We start from the raw sequence: 16436 nt of genomic DNA, 5'->3' as shown, positions 1-16436 counted from the left end.
TTGATGATTTTTTTTTTTTTAAGACACATTGATGTTTCTTTAATCATTGTTTTGGACATTCATTGACCCATCAATAATTGTCCGTCAAAATCACATTAATGTTAATTTAGATTGATCACTTATATTATAGTACTATTATTGTTTTTGACAAAATATGTAGTGAGAGGTCAGTTAATATCAAAAATCAAACTGATTTAGCCTATGAAGTTCTTACCCTGCCCAAAGAGCTATGCCATGCCTTCTTAAAACAAAAGAACTTCAGTAACCAAACTATAAAGATCAAATTAAAACATATCAACAAAATTTCCATTCGCAGTAATATTCTCACAATAATATAATGCAAATCAATGAATTGGGCAAAATCCATTATACTAACAGGTCTCACAATATTTTTGCACGTTTGGGCTGGGCTCGGCAATTAGGCTGGAGAGGATTGCTTCAGCAGAGTTGTAATTACATTGTTCTTTTGGGGAGAAGAAGAAAAACATAACGGCAAAGGAGAAATAAGGTCTATTTTATATTTGAGGGTTTAAAATTTTATACAAATAATTAGTTAAAAAAATACATAATTAAGTAATTACACGGTATTAACATTTAAACATTGATTGGAGTGTAACACAGCATCAAATTATTGACCCGGCAGTAAAATATCTCCAATCAGCCACCTATTCTGACTAAATAGGACTGCATAGACCATTTAAAGAAAAAACAGTTTATCTAAAATCAAAAGAATCCTCCATCAAAACCAGCTCAATGTGTGCCTGTGATGGTTAGCACTACTTGCCTAGCGTCAAAATTACTTTAGTTGAATCTTTCATCTAGAGTACTAATAACGGACAATGTACATTTTTAAGGTTAATGATTTGTGAACAAGGCTGTATAAGAAAAACAAAATCTAATGTGCTGAAGCAGAATAAGCTTCTCTCTACTTGGTATGTGACTGGAAAAAAAAAATTTATTATTTAGACCTCTGAATCACAGCGAGTACAAAGATCAATCGGCTCCACGGTTTCAAAATACTCACAAGTTCATTTTGCATTGAGTCAAGTCTTTCAAACCTTCTCCCCGTACGGGTTCTCAAGTATTGGGATAGCTGGTCCATATATCAAACGGCAACGCTCAGTAAATGAACCAACCAGCCTCGAAACCACTTCTTTGAAGAACATTGATGCCGCCTGTAAAAAATGCCATCATCAAATCAGTATGCTCAATTTAGTAAAAGGAAAAAAAACCTCAAAGTTCAGAGCCTGCAGCAGATATTTTTCATGGAAAATACTTGGAACACATGAATACTGATACATCATAAGATGTTCTGCATTTCTATTTCTTTGGTGATTGGAATTGAGATTCATGATAGTGACCATCATTTCCAAAACTTTCAATCAATCCTTGGATCTGAATCTAGACTAAATTCTACCTTTTTCTAAATACCAACTTTGAAGAGAAATGTTACTAGGAAAAAAACGAGGAGAAAATCTACTATATCAGTGGTTTTCTGATTTTTGTTACAATTAGCATGAAAAAATTTCATACTGCTTTTCTCTAATCCTATTGTAATATGGTTATGATGGACATCACAAAATTGAGTTTATGACTTTAAGTAGCAGCCATCTATATATAAAGTGCAGTACTGGGCATAAGCATGACTTGTTACTTGAGCAGGTGTATACATATATCACTTCTAAGTTGTCCTTTTGGGCTACCTATAAGTTTCTACTACTGAAATCCAGTTGCATACCAGGCTACATGACTTGCGAATTTTTAATAGTACATTTAAGTATAATAGCAAATAAACAAAAATTTGTTGATGTACATACACTGCTTCAAACAATGGAAAACATTCAATGCTCCCACCACATTTAATAGTGGTACTATGCATCAAAGTGTTTTTAACTAAAAGAATGTTGACTCCAACCTCTCAGGTGTGCTTACCTAAATGAACTTTAGTGTTACATAACAGGTTCTATGTGCAAACCAAACAAATGCAAGTCAAATGCAAAAATAAACATAAATTCCATGCTCCAAGTTCCAGTTAGACAATATTGATGATTTCAACTAATGATATTAACCTTTTTGCAAATAGACACAATATCCAACTGAACAGTTCTATGGTACATCTTTCATTTGTAGCATCCATAACCACAAGAAGATAAAAAAAAAAAATTATGAGGGAGCCATGAACAGTACTTTTCATATCAAAATAAGGAGGTAGGGTCTTTTCAAATAAATTATAATAAACACAACTTCATACTTTAGGATTTTTACTCAGAAAGTAGCACTGCCAAATGAGAAGTACGAGACATGCTACTGAGTTATATGATATCCAATATTATTCATCTACCAAGAGATAACATTAGATTCATACTGCGACAAATGCAGCGGGTGACATTGGATTCCACAAAAAGCATCCAGTTTTTCTGATAGAGAAGTGACTCCTAAACCCGTTTTAGTCCATTCATTCCATGGCCCAAAAATATACCATGTTTATTCTAGAAGGAAGAAACAGCTGGGGGTGCTGAGGTGGCATAAGTTAGTTACGATCTAGGGAGTAGGGTTGGTTAGTTATATGGCAGTGTGTGTGAGTGTGTGATGAGGGGCATGATGTTTATTCTTCTATTTTGTCACCTAGCACGCATATGGACTTTGCTTAAATGGTTTTTTAAAGTGCAACCGACATCTCCATAGAAAATTCAATCTTCTTTTGCAAAAATCATTTCGGAAAATCAAACTTCAACAGCCTCAGAAGAGCTAAATTGCATTAGTTTTTCTGTTATTTCTACATCCACAAATGACATACGAATTGCATCCAGGCACATGATGTAGAATATCTCAAAAAAAAAAAAAAAAAAAAAAGATTATTTCATTAGTTTGAATCTAATTAGTATATGAGACTCTCAAAATTATTAACAATGATTATTGTACATCAGTGCTTCAATGAAACTATACTCCTTTCACATATAAAACTGTTTAAACTGGAACTCCCAATAATTCAGAATAAAAAAATGGAAAAGGATGAGGAAGTTACTTGTCTGTAAAGTGGTGACCGGAATTTGAAGTCCACCAAGAAGTAAAGGTCACAACTTCCTGGGACTGGTCCTGGGTTGAATTCCCAAATGTTTATCAAATGCTCAAAAAGCGAACTCTGTGATACAGTTGTCTGAAAGCAATGCAGAACAAAAAATATTTTTGATTATTAGTAACCATGCACTTCAAACTTTAATAGCAATGTGCAATAACACTTACATTACGGCTTACAGACATCTCTAATTAACAAAAATGAAGAGAAATCAAAATTAGCAATTAAAGGTATTAAAACTGACCCAGATGTAAGGCATCCAACGTAAACTCATAATTAATTACCATTTACCAGTGTCCCAAAACAAGCAAATATGAACACAAATGCATTAGAGATTCATATTGGGGCACATTCATTTCAAGACTATGTTTCTGAAGAACTTTAAACCTTTCAGTAATGGTGATCTCAATTATCCATATAGGGCCTTGGCATCCAATTCATGAGAACACAAATCTTTAGGTGAATAAATTACCTTCACTGACTTGGGTCTTTTTAATTCTACATGGGAAACATAACTCTCAACCAAAAACTTAAAACCAATCTCCAGTTCAGCATCAAATGATCCATCTGGATTTTGTCTTAGTATCTCAGACCGCTGACACCAAGGCACAAATCCATGATACAAGTCTACAGCTGCAACCACATTAAATAATTGCTCTGGAGAATACCTGACAGGAGTTGAAATCATGTCACTCGATTTAACCATCAATAACACCAATACATGGAAAAGAAAAAAAAAAAATTCCTGATTGCAATGCAAATATACCAAAAGGATTAGCTAAGATTACCCCAGGACAAGCCGTTCCTCGTAAACCTTGGATAAAACATTGCCTTCCTCTCCATCACCGCAACCCAGAAATTGTCTCTTTTGAGCAGAACTAGTGTTACTGTACATGCTTAAAATAGAATTCTCCTTCCTATCAATTATATCGCCAACCGATGGCGTTGAGCTACCAACAATACTACTATAGCATCGAATCTTATCAAATTTAGAAGTATAGACATTTGCCGATCTGGTCCAGTATTTTCCAGCATTTTTACTCGCTAATATGGAACGGAGTGCCTTAGAGGTCGAGAAAAATGACCGCATTCTATAAAAACAGGGAAATTACGAAGCCGATATTCCAAGAATCAAAAGCACTGGAAGAAAATTGAAATTTCAGGAACTTAGAGAGGAATGAAACTTGAAAACCTAAGGAAACAATTGAAGAAAAGGAAGCGTACCTGATTGAAGAGGAAAATCACCAGATGAATCCCGAAGGTAAAGCAGAAAGGAAGAAATGTTAATGTTGTTTAGAATAATGGGAGAGGCGTGTAGTCGTAGACGCAACTGAGTTGTGGTGGCTCCCTAATTTTCACCGACCTTATTTCTATGACGCTGAGGAAGCAAAGGAAAACAGAAATATAGGCCTACCGTTTATTTATGTCCACGGAACACGTGGTTTTTTAATTTTTTTTTCAATTTAGAAAGGATGGAATGGTTAAGGTTGCCAATGTCATTAACAACTTTTTTTCTTTTTTGAAAAACATGTCATTAGCAACTTCTTTTTCTAGAAAAAAAAACTAAAAAATCTGCGATATAAGTTAACCTTCTCGACTTTTTTAATTGAACACGACATGTTCTATAATAAATAGAGTTCAATGAAATCAATGAAAATAAATACATATTTTTCCTTGAAAAGTAATTAGTGAAAAAATATATATAATTAGCCATTTTTATCAGTAAAGTTCAATCTATCTTGATAATAGATTTTCTATTAATATACATCAAATATATTCGTTTATCACCTTGTGTAGATACGATTGTGACAACAGAAATAGCCCATATGTAACCTTCAAAAATTAAGTTAGTAAACGATCAAATATAACCTAACGAAAATGTAACAATGTTAGATGCATACTTATTTTTAGTTATCTCGCTCTTGATTCTTTTATAGATGTTGGAAAGATGTGGTTATGACCATTCATTCTTATGTGTTGGGTTGGAGCTTTTAGTATGTTTTACGCACCAAGTCGGATAAACAGCCTTCCACATGTTGTTTCAGGATCTCAGATCTGGCTTCGAGTGTTGATGGCCCGCTTCCGTAACAAAATTCCCTCGTCCAATGCTGGTTGCCAATGTGTTTAATCCGAGGCCTTCCACTTCTCTATGGTACCAGTTGTTGCTTCATTGAATTTGCTTCATTAATAGGCAATTCATGACCTTTGAGTTTCTCTACTTAGTATAAATTAAGGTTGGACTCTTCTTGATTGTGGATTTTGACTTGTTGCTTCATTCCAAATCGATAAGGTTGCAGCGTTGGATACTTTCTCCTGATAGAGACGTTTCTGGAGCGCCTACGTGATACAGACTCAGTTTGACCAGTGTGCGTAATGTGGTGGATTTGGTTTCGTAGGAACAAATTTGTGCACGGGGAGGAATGGATCGACGATGAGGTGCTACAGTCAAAAGTGCATGATTTCATTAGGGAATGGCAGTTGAATGGTGTTGGTCAAACCCGACCTCCCCCCCACCACCCACACACACACACTATATCTCTAGACCCTTACAAGACTTGATATCTCTTGTTTGCGCCTTATCCGGACTTCCACTATGGAAGATGTACTTTGATGGTGTTGCTCATCAAGATGGAGTGAGACGTCATAAAAATAAACTATGATGCTTCTTTAGGGGAAAACGGCCTTATCGCAAGGGTCAAGCTAATAGCTAAGGACAGGGAGGGTCAGTGCTAGCATCGGCCGCTATTTAATGGACCCGTGCGCAACGAGTGAGGCTGTTGAACTCCGGGCGATTATGGCGGAGCTCCAACTAGCCAGCGACTGCTTCTTGTTGGTCCCGTGTGATTAGTTCCAAGGGGGGGTTAGGAACTAATATAACTTTTTCGCTAATTAATTTTGTTGACTTAGTTATTTTAGTAATTTGAACAGCTCAGCTTTGGTCAGCTTGGGTGAGCTTAGCGTAAGACAGCTTTAGTCAGATGTTGACTAAGACTGTTTTACTTGAGAGATGGGAATTGACTCTCTTGTAGTTGGTTTCCAACTCAGCACTTCGATTTACTCCGTGTTTGTTTCTAACAGTTTATATGCTGAGTAAATGCAACAAACAACACAAGCACATATACATATATATATTTGAGAGAGTTAGAAATTACTCAGTATCACTTATCCTGGTTCGGCCTCTCTGCCTACGTCCAGTCCCCAGAATCCTCCGGGCTTTTTGGAATCCAATACTGAGCTCTTTAAAGGTAGAGCACAAACCGATTATAGGCAGTTGAATATGCAAGAGTACCGTCCTCTATTCTTCTACTCAACTCCTACTAAGCACCACAGCCCGGTACTTAGATTTCTCTACCACTGAATGTTTACAACCAAACACTCAGCACAACACTCTCAATATTTCAATTGATACAATTTGTTCTCTTTCAGAGGAAGAACACTTTAGATGATTACAGAGAATCAAACTAGCATTTACACAGGAATAGAAAATGAGTGTAAGATCTTTTTCTTGTTTTGAAGTGCTTTGAACTTGTATTTTTCTTTCTTGTATTTTTCTTTTTGTACTTCAGCAATGATCCAAGAGGTTTGATTGTCTTTATATAGATGAAGACCTGTAGAAGGATCATTTGAAATGATTTAGCCGTTGATTCCAAAACGGCTCTTTTGGGAGACAAATTCTGGTCAGCTTCAGATATTGTAGGCCAATCCTATCCTCTGAATTCTTCAGACGTCAGGCTTGTCTTGTTCCTATAGACTTCGTCTTTTTGCGGCAGTTGTCTTTTAGTAATAATCCATTGACCCATACATCTCGGAATGTGTCTATTACGTATTTTCGAGGATTCAATTATTGGTGCAGACGGTTTGCAGAACTTGTCTTTTAGTGAACGGATCTCTCATACTGTCCTGAGGATTTACTCGTCCTCTTCTTTATACGTTGTCTTCGTTTGTTGTTAACTCTTATACTGAGTTCCCTTTTTGGTCAGTTTTGTTTTGCACGACAACTAGTAAGAGAGCTTTTGATGCTGAGTTCCATTCCACTTAGCTTTGTTGAACTTCAGGCTTCTATTCTTTGGTACTGAGTTCAATTCTACGCACCTTGTCCTTTGATCTCATGCTAACTTTGTCCTGTCTTTCTTTTTATATCTTTTTGTTTTATACTCAACATTTAACAAACAGATTAGTACAGTTAAATCAAAACACTTAAATTTAATTATTCCTTAATCATTGATGATTTTGTCAAATCAAAATCTTGTGGAACGGTGTTTCAACAAACTCCCCCATTTTGATGTTGGCAAAATACATAATTATGGAACTCAGTTTTGAAATTCCCCATGATTGTATTGTTTTTCATATTTCTGAAATTACTCCCCCGTAAGGGTTGCATCAATTGTTCTAGCTTAATTTTAAACCTTTCCAAGATTTAATCGAATAGGCTTAAGGCATTTCTTTTGCTGACTTAGTTCAGTTCTAGATTTTCCAAGATCTAATCTAGATCAGTTTGATGCACAGATTGTTCTGGTGTTTCTGAGTATGTTTTACTTTTTGCTTGTTTGTTCAATTTTGATTTATGAGTTTTTAGCACACATGGTATTTTGAGAGTTTGGATAGAATAGTACTTACCATAGCTTAAACAAACATCAAAGTGCACAAAAATACACAGTAAAAAAACAAAAAGATATTAAGCACAGACTACATGCTTATTCCTGAAGGATGATTAAACTACTTTTTCTTCCTGGAGGTAATTGCAACTTGCCTTTTCCCTTATCTTTGCTCCCAGATGTGCCACCTGCGTACTGAGTGCGCTGAGTTCCATGTCTTTTCTCCCCCGTTTTGCCAAGATTGGGAGGAGGAGGAGTGAAAGTATCATTCCTAGCCGCAGTGGACAAGGCTTTGGAATATCGAATCAACCGCTTAGTACTTTCTCTCAGGCCATCTATGACTGGAACACCATCATCCTCAATGGTTCTAGGAACACGCAGGGAGCTGCTCAGGATGCTAATGAGATATTCATGTGATTTGCTGAGCCAGGAGACGGACTCAGTGAGCTGAGCATAGGATTGGTGGTACATTTTGAGTACGGCTGAGTCAAAGAATTTTCGTTGATCATGGATGTCTTGCACAAAGTTTAGAAAAGCATCAGTGTTGACGGGGTCAATATCCATCTGGTCTTTATTGACATTGAGGAGGTGCACTGCTTCACTTAGTTGATCAATGATGCACTAAGAAGTGGAGGAAATTAGTTCACGAGTGCAATTCAGATCAGAACTCAGCTTTGAGAAGTATTGACTCAGCTCAGCAGAGGTAGCATACACAGGATGACCCGTAGATCCACTGGTAGCCATGTCTGTGGTTAGCTTAGCAAAATAATCTTTGAGCTCAGTAGAAGTAGCATATCCTTGATTTACATCAGGGTGTCTCTGGACTTTTCCCTCAAGTGCATTCATGTGGTTGACCATCATGAGCAGTAGTTCAGTGATCTTTGCAATTTGGTCTTGCTTAGGTTGTTGTGTCTGAATTGTGCTCATAACATTGATAATATCTTTGAGGCTCCGAATCTCATGCAGAAGTGGAGCGAGGGATGTGATCTGGGGGGACTCAAGATTTGCAGTTTCAGCGGCATCCATAGACATAGGATTTAAATCTTGAAGGAGAGACTGAGCAGAGGCAATGATTTTGCGTCCAGACTCAGTAGCACTCAAATAGGCCATTGTGCCAGCAGGATTTGTCACAGAAGCAGGAATTGAAGTGCAGCTTGATGGTGGTGGAGTTGGCTGCTTATCAGATGGATTAATAAGTGGACCTTGAGGAAGCTCAGTACAAGGAGCTAAGTGCTCAACAGCTTGAGTATTTGGAGTTGATGGCAAAGGACTTATAGAGTCATTTATGTGCTCATCATGATGGAAGAGTTGAGCAGGTTGTTCCATGGATTGCCCCTCAGCTTGACTATCTTGGACTTCGAGCTCTTCCTCTTCTTCATTCACTGGGGGTTTGCTCAAGATCAATCCCGCGACTTTGGACAAAGTGTGACTTTGGAGGGACAACCCAGTTGAGGGGGTTGGCTTCAACAATTTGTAATGCAGAGCTTCTTCTTTTCCTCTGCAGAGGTTGTTCTATAGTCTCTTCACTTTCTTCTTTGGTCTCATCTTGCCCTTTTCGTTTCCTTGCTGACCGAGGTGTTTGGTCAGCATCGACTTTCTTCCCTTTAGAGACAGCTCGTGTCTTCCTTGGGACAGTAGCAATATCTTTTGAGCATGTTTCGAGTGCCTTTCTCTTTTTCTTTGCTTTTACTGACTCAGCAGATTTGTCAGCAACTTGCTTTCCTTTCCTTGGTTCCTCTTCTTATTCAGTATCATGTTCTTCTTCAACTTCCTCAACATCTTCGGATCCCTTCAACGGCTGATCGAATTTTAACCCTAACAGCAGAGTCGCTGTAATTTCACTTCCCAAACTCTGAGTCTCATTGATGGTTTCTATTTTCTGATCTTCAAGGATTTTGGTGATTAGGGAGCCCAATCTGAGTTTCTTGCCTCCTCGTTGAAATGCTCCGACCAAAAATACCGGCATGTTGAGTGGGTTGTAAGTTAGCACTGCTCGAAATTGGAGGCAGACGATAATGAGCTGAGTTTGGGGAAGATGAAGTTGGTCAACATGTAGTGAGCCATCTTTTGATTTTGCCCCATACAGGTGCTGGGTATCTCTCCTTTGTGATTCTCTGGTTTGCAGAATCCTTTGACATGGTCAAGCGCTTCTTTGGTTGTTCTAAACTCTTTTCCTTCTTCCGACAGGTTGAGTAAGGTTGCTAGGTAAGATGGGGTGATTGTAATCTTGTGGCCCTTGACGGAAGTCTCCAAGTAGTCAGCATCTTCCTTGTCAACACGAAGATTGGAATAAAATTCCCTAACTAACCTAGGATAGGTTTTTCCAGGGGGAGAGAAGAGACCTACCCATTTGTTCTTCTCAAACCATTCACAGAAGGGTTTTTCAGCTGTGACGAAGTTGGAAGAGAACCACTTGCATTTCAGAACTTCCAGATTGTTGACTTTCTTGTGGACCTTGACCATGTTTCTTTCCTTGGGCTTCTTTGAAGAGCTTGATGGGTCAGCTTGAGGGTTTTTGTCTGGAATTTGGTTAGGCTGAGGAGATTTTGGATTTTCATCGGTGTGATGTGTTGAAACACCTTTCCACAAGATTTTGATTTGACAAAATCATCCATGATTAAGAGGCAATTAAATTTAAATGCTTTGATTTAATTGTACTAATATGTTTGTTAAATATTGAGTGAAAAAAATATATAAATTAAAGACAGGACAAAAGACAGCACAAACGAAGCTGAATAGAAAGGAACTCAGCATGACAGAATAGAAGCTGAGTGGAGTTAAAATTCTGAAACAAAACGAAGCTGACTAAAGCAGAAGACTTCTTCAGGAGCGGTTAAACAAAACGGAGCTGACCTTGAAGGAACTCAGCATGAACCGTGAACATTTGAAAAGAACAAACAAAGCTGAGTAACAGTCAGGACAACATGAAGGATTCGTTCAAAGACAAAGTCTGCAAATCTTCTGCACCAATAATTGGAACCTCGAAGACAACTAAAAGACTAATTCAGAGAGTCATGGACGTTGGATTATTGGAAACAGACAACTGGCACAAACAGACAAACCAGACGCTAGAAGACAAACCTGACGCCTGAAGAAAACAGAAATTGGGAATGGAGGTGCAGTCTGAAGCTTTCCAGAAATTGTTCCCCAAAAGAGCCGTTTTGATGTTAATGGTTAGGACAATTCAAAACGATCAAATCTACAGGTTTCCCTCTATAAAAGGACAATCGAAAAACATGGATATGTACTAAAGGATCGAAAGAAAAATACAAGAGAGAAAGTTTCAAAAGCACTCAAATACAAAAAGAATCTTACACCAACGTTTCTATTCTATGTGTAAAAGCTAGATTGAGTTGTAATCATCTAAAGTGTTCTTTAGTTCAAAAAGGAACAAGTCTGTGATCAATAGGAATATTGAGAGTGTAAAGCTGAGTGCTTGGTTGTAAGCATTTCAGTGGTAGAGAAATCTAGGTGCTGGGTTGTAGCACTTGGTAGGAGTTGAGTATACGAATAGAGGAAGGTACTCTTGCATATTCAACTGCCTTGTAATTGGTTTGTGCTCTACCTTTAAAGAGCTCAGTATTGGATTCAAAAAGCCCGGAGGACTCTGGGGACTAGACGTAGGTAGAGAGGCCGAACCAGGATAAGTGATACTGAGTAATCTCTAAACTCTCTCTTATAACTGCATGTGTTGTTTGCTTTATTTACTCAGCATATAAATTGCCTAAGCTGATCCTGAGTAAGTAAGTGGTGCTGAGTTGGAAGCTGACCTCCAAGAGTGTCAATTCCTAACTATCAAGAAAACTACTTTGGTCAACATCTGACTGAAGTTGTCCTGTGATATATCTCACCAAGCTGACCAAAGGCTGAGTTAATAAACTCTCAAAAATAACTTCAGTCAGCCTAATTAAAACGCAAAAAGTTATATTAGTTCCTAACCCCCCCTTGGAACTAATTACCAGGGACCAACAAGTGGTATCAGAGCTTAAGCTCACTACTCAAAGATCTAACAATCTTGAGCTGATCCCTAAAAAATGGGTGAGAATAGTACTCATTTCCTTCCAGGAAACCAAACAACACAGATACTCCCTGAGGGATTATCAATCACTAGACCTCCCCTATTCTTTGGGTCAAACTATACCTTCTGGAAGAATAGGATGAAGAACTTTATACAAGCCACAAACATGAGTGCATGGCTTGCAATTGTTCAAGGTCCACATGTGCCATACAAAACTGTTAACAATGAGAAAATTGTTAAAAGTGAGGCTGAGTGGACAGAGGATGACCTCAGAAAACTACAAAATAATGCTTCGGCTATAAACATGCTTCACTGTGCGTTAGATGCTGCAGCATACAATAAGATTTCAAGTTGTGAGTCAGCACAAGAGATCTGGAAGAAGCTTGAAGTAACCTATGAAGGCACAAGCAAAGTTAAGGAGTCTAAAGTCAATCAACATATGAGAATCTACGAGCTGTTTGAGATGAAGGAAAATGAAGACATCTCAGAAATGAATGCAAGATTCACAAACATCATAAATGAGCTAAAAAGGCTTAGTAAGAACTTCACTGAAGAAGAACAAGTGAAGAAAATTTTGAGAAGTCTGCCCAAGAGCTGGCAAGGAAATAAAACAGCAGTAGAAGAAGCTCAAGACTTGACTACCTATAAATATGATGAGCTGATCGGATCCCTGCTGACGCATGAAATTTCAATGAAAAATTTTGAAGCCAAAGAGAAAGAAAAATCAGAAGATAAGAAACAAAAATCCCTTGTCATGAAAGCTGACTCAACTGAAGCTGAATCAACTGATGATGAGGAACTGGCCATGTTCACCAGAAAGATGAAAAAACTGTTCAGGAGAAATGATAGAAACGGCAAAAGATCATTTAGAAGAAATGATAAGTACAAAGCTGAGTCAAGTGACAAGTACAAGAAGGACAGCTCGAAATCTGTCACATGCTTTGAGTGTCATCAAACCGGGCACATCAAGTCAAGCTGTCCCAACCTCAAGAAAGAGAAGAAAGGAAGCAAAAAGGCTATGGTAGCCACTTGGAGTGACAGTGATGAGTCAACATCATCCGAAGCTGAGCAAAATGAAACAGCCAATATATGTTTTATGGCAGATGATGGAGCTGACCAATCCCAATCTGAGCATGCTGACCTCTCTGATGAAACTGACCAAGAAAATCACAACAATGAGGTAACATCCTTACTTTTGCTTAGAAACGAAATGGTAAATGCCCTGAGTGACTTATATACACTAACAAAGAAGTGTAACAAGAAGATTAAGGCACTCAGTAGGCGCTGTGATGAGATTGAAGAGGTCAAGCTGAGTGACCTCCGATATCTTCTCCAGGACAACTCTGACTTGCATACCAACATGCAAATCTTACATAAGTTTGTCACGGAGGTTCAATCTGAGTCAAAGAAACTTAGAAAGGATATCACAACGTTACAGAGTCAAGAGAAGGGCTCAAAAAGAAATAAAGCTCATGCTGAGTACGTAAATACTAGTCAGCATAAGCAAGTTACTCAATGTGAGTGCTGTGGAAAAAGGGGACACACAAAGGATATATGTTAGCATAACAAACGGACTGTCCAATGTGACTTCTGCGGAAGAAAAGGGCATACCATAAAAGTATGTTGGCATGCCCAACACAATAATGCTGACTATACTCAGTTCAACCCACAAAGGGTACCTTTTTGTGATTTCTGTGGTAAGCCAGGCCACACCACAAAAGTATGTCGTCACAAGCTAAAATATGATTTTGCACCTGTTTATACTAACAAGAAAGGACCCAAAAGAAATTGGGTACCTAAAAATGAATAGTTTAAACTGCAGGTCAGCATAACATGCATGGAGAAGTCAAAACTATGGTATATAGATAGCGCATGCTCAAGGCATATGACAGGTGATGAAACTCAGTTCATCACACTAGAGCTTAAACGAGGTGGAAGTGTAAGCTTTGGAGACAACAAGAAGGGTAAGATAGTCGGCTCAGGTACTATCGGAGGTAAGTCAGCTCAGCCTGAAGAAGATGAACCAAACTCAGCTTCCGCTAATCAACCAGAAGCCTCTGTGTCATCTATACAGGAGCTGACCTAAGGTAAGCAAGAAATTGAAATATCGTTTGCTGACCAATCTATTCCCGTGGAAATTGTAGAAACACCTCTTCCAAACGACTCAACATTGCCCAAAGAAATAAAAATCCCAAGAGGACATACAAAACAGGCCATTCTTGATGCTGCCAACAACAAGTTGATGACAAGAGATCAGCTTAGAAAATACCTCAGCAATGTTGCCTTTGTCTCAATGCTTGAGCCAAAGAATTTTGCTGATGCTGAGCAAGACGAATATTGGATAAATGCCATGCAAGAAGAACTTGACCAATTCACCAGAAATGAGGTATGGGATTTAGTACCTAGACCTAGGAATCAAAAGCCCATAGGAACCAAGCGGGTCTTTAGAAATAAACTAGATGAGCATGGAAATGTGATTAGAAACTAAGCTCGACTTGTAGCTCAAGGCTATAGTCAGCAAGAAGGTATAGACTATGGAGAAACATTTGCTCCTGTTGCAAGACTAGAAGCAATACGTATATTGTGTGCCTATGCCAGTTATATGAACTTTAAACTGTATCAAATGGATGTAAAAAGTGCGTTTCTTAATGGATTTATAAACGAAGAGGTATATGTTAATCAACCTCCTGGGTTTGAAGATCCAAAGTTTCCAAACCACGTTTATAAACTCAAAAAGGCCTTGTACGGCCTAAAGCAAGCTCCAAGAGCTTGGTATGAGAGGTTGACCAACTTCCTACTTACTAGGAACTATGTCAGAGGAAAAGCTGACACAACCCTGTTTATTAAGAAAAAGGGTAAACATACCCTACTTGCACAGATATATGTAGATGATATAATATTTGGTGCTACTGACCAATCTTTGTGCAAAGAATTTAGCCAACAGATGCAAACTGAATTCGAAATGTCTATGATGGGTGAACTCAACTTCTTCCTTGGACTTCAAATCAGGCAAGGTAAGAATGGCATCTTTATAAGTCAGTCTAAGTACACCAAGGAAATGTTAAAGAAATTCAACATGGTAGATTGTAAGCCAATATCAACCCCTATGGGTACTGATATTGTCCTATGCAAGGACGAGAAGAGTAAGTCAGTTGATAGTAAACTCTATCGAGGTATGATAGGTTCTTTACTCTATCTCACAGCTAGTAGACCTGATATTCAGTACTCAGTATGCTATTGTGCTAGATATCAAGCTGACCCCAGGGAATCTCATCTAACTGCCGTAAAAAGAATTTTTAGATACTTGCGGAGCTCAGTTGATGCAGGTCTATGGTATCCAACTTCAAATGATTTCACACTCATTGGATACACTGATGCTGACTATGGACGAGATAAACTAGAACGAAAAAATACTTCGGGAGGATGTCATTTTCTCGGAAGCTGTCTAGTATCTTGGTTCAGCAAGAAGCAATCATTCGTAGCCCTATCTACAACTGAAGCTAAGTACGTGGTTGCTGGAAGCTGTGTTGCTCAAGTCCTATGGATAAAGCAACAACTTGAGGATTATGGAGTCAAAACAAAGACAATAGAGATCAAATGTGATAACAAGAGTGCCATTGATCTATCAAAAAATCCAGTCCAACACAGCAGGATGAAGCATGTTAGCATAAGACATCACTTCATCAGAGATCATGTACTAAAGGATGAGATCAAGCTGACCTATGTACCTACAAATGATCAGCTTGCAGATATCTTCACAAAGCCCTTGGCACGAGAACAATTCAATACACTAAGGGAAGCCATTGGTATGTCAAATCCACTCTGACTAAACCTGCATAAATTGAATATTTTGCCATGTTGAGTGAAAATTTGAGTGAATGTGCAAATGCCATGTTGAGTGAAAATTTGATTGAATGTGCAAATGCCATGTTGAGTAGAGTAAAAATAAACATCTACTACTTACCAAGCTTGATATATAGAAATCACTCTATGCTAAGTTGACATATACATGAGTGATTATACTGAGCGCAATACAAATACCGTGTAAATATTCTGTGCTGAGTAAACATAACAAATAATCACCCTATGCTAAGTAAATGTACATGCTGAGTAATTAGCTTATGATGAGTCACTAAGAGACAGAAAATTTGTCTGGATAAAACTAAATACTAAGTTTCACAAACGGTTCACCTTCTAGGAAAACCGTACCAAAAGCCCACTTGCAACCATAAATGCCAACACGTGTAATAAAAGGAACCTAGGAAAGGTAAATAATTATGAAATAACCCATGCGCCGAAGAGCATCATAAATGGCAGAATCTCTGTCCATTGAATTCCCCAAGATAAAATCGGATAGTTCAAACGACGATTTAGGTTTCAATAAGTAGAGGAAAAATCCCTCTTTACCTTCACTTCACACAAAAATCCTTGGCATTCAAAATCTTTTCTGAGTCCAAAATTTCCAAAGTCACCTAAAAACTCTGAGAATGTCTAAACCCCAGAGCTGCTCCGGTGGTAACCCCGACGAACAACCCATCGATGAAAACCCTAAATCTCTCAGCCCAACTACAAAAAAACGTCCTCAGGATATGCCAGCAAGCTCCTCCAAACCAAAGAAAGTTAAGGTTAGATCCATGGTAAAGGTTTGCTCCAAAGTAGATAAACTTGAAGTCCTCAAGTGCCGTTGGTTCTCATCCATTTTTGTTACTGCCGAGAAGCCATTCTGCGAATGGATTGAGAAAAACGA

At 38.1% G+C, this 16436-nt stretch overlaps 1 protein-coding gene across 2 annotated transcripts; it reads right to left on the bottom strand.

Moving 5' to 3' along the window:
• Positions 1-569: 569 nt before the first annotated feature.
• LOC136200476 (uncharacterized) lies at positions 570-4473 on the bottom strand. 2 transcript variants are annotated; one of them, XM_065990851.1, is made up of 6 exons: positions 4301-4472; positions 3865-4216; positions 3549-3744; positions 3026-3157; positions 1025-1175; positions 570-940 (listed from the first exon to the last, which is right to left on the bottom strand). In XM_065990851.1, the coding sequence occupies exons 2-5, from the start codon at positions 4164-4166 to the stop codon at positions 1053-1055; spliced, it is 753 nt and encodes a 250-aa protein (XP_065846923.1). In that variant the 5' UTR covers positions 4167-4216; positions 4301-4472; the 3' UTR covers positions 570-940; positions 1025-1052. The 2 variants fall into 2 exon arrangements, with proteins under 2 accessions (XP_065846923.1, XP_065846925.1); XM_065990853.1 differs by having other exon boundaries at positions 570-1175; positions 3865-4167; positions 4301-4473.
• Between the last annotated feature and the right edge of the window lie 11963 nt (positions 4474-16436).

Source organism: Euphorbia lathyris, chromosome 7, assembly GCF_963576675.1.
Source record: "Euphorbia lathyris chromosome 7, ddEupLath1.1, whole genome shotgun sequence".
Lineage (NCBI taxonomy): Eukaryota > Viridiplantae > Streptophyta > Magnoliopsida > Malpighiales > Euphorbiaceae > Euphorbia > Euphorbia lathyris.
The sequence above is the reverse complement of the archived record's forward strand: the minus strand, read 5'-3'. Positions and strand labels throughout refer to the sequence as shown.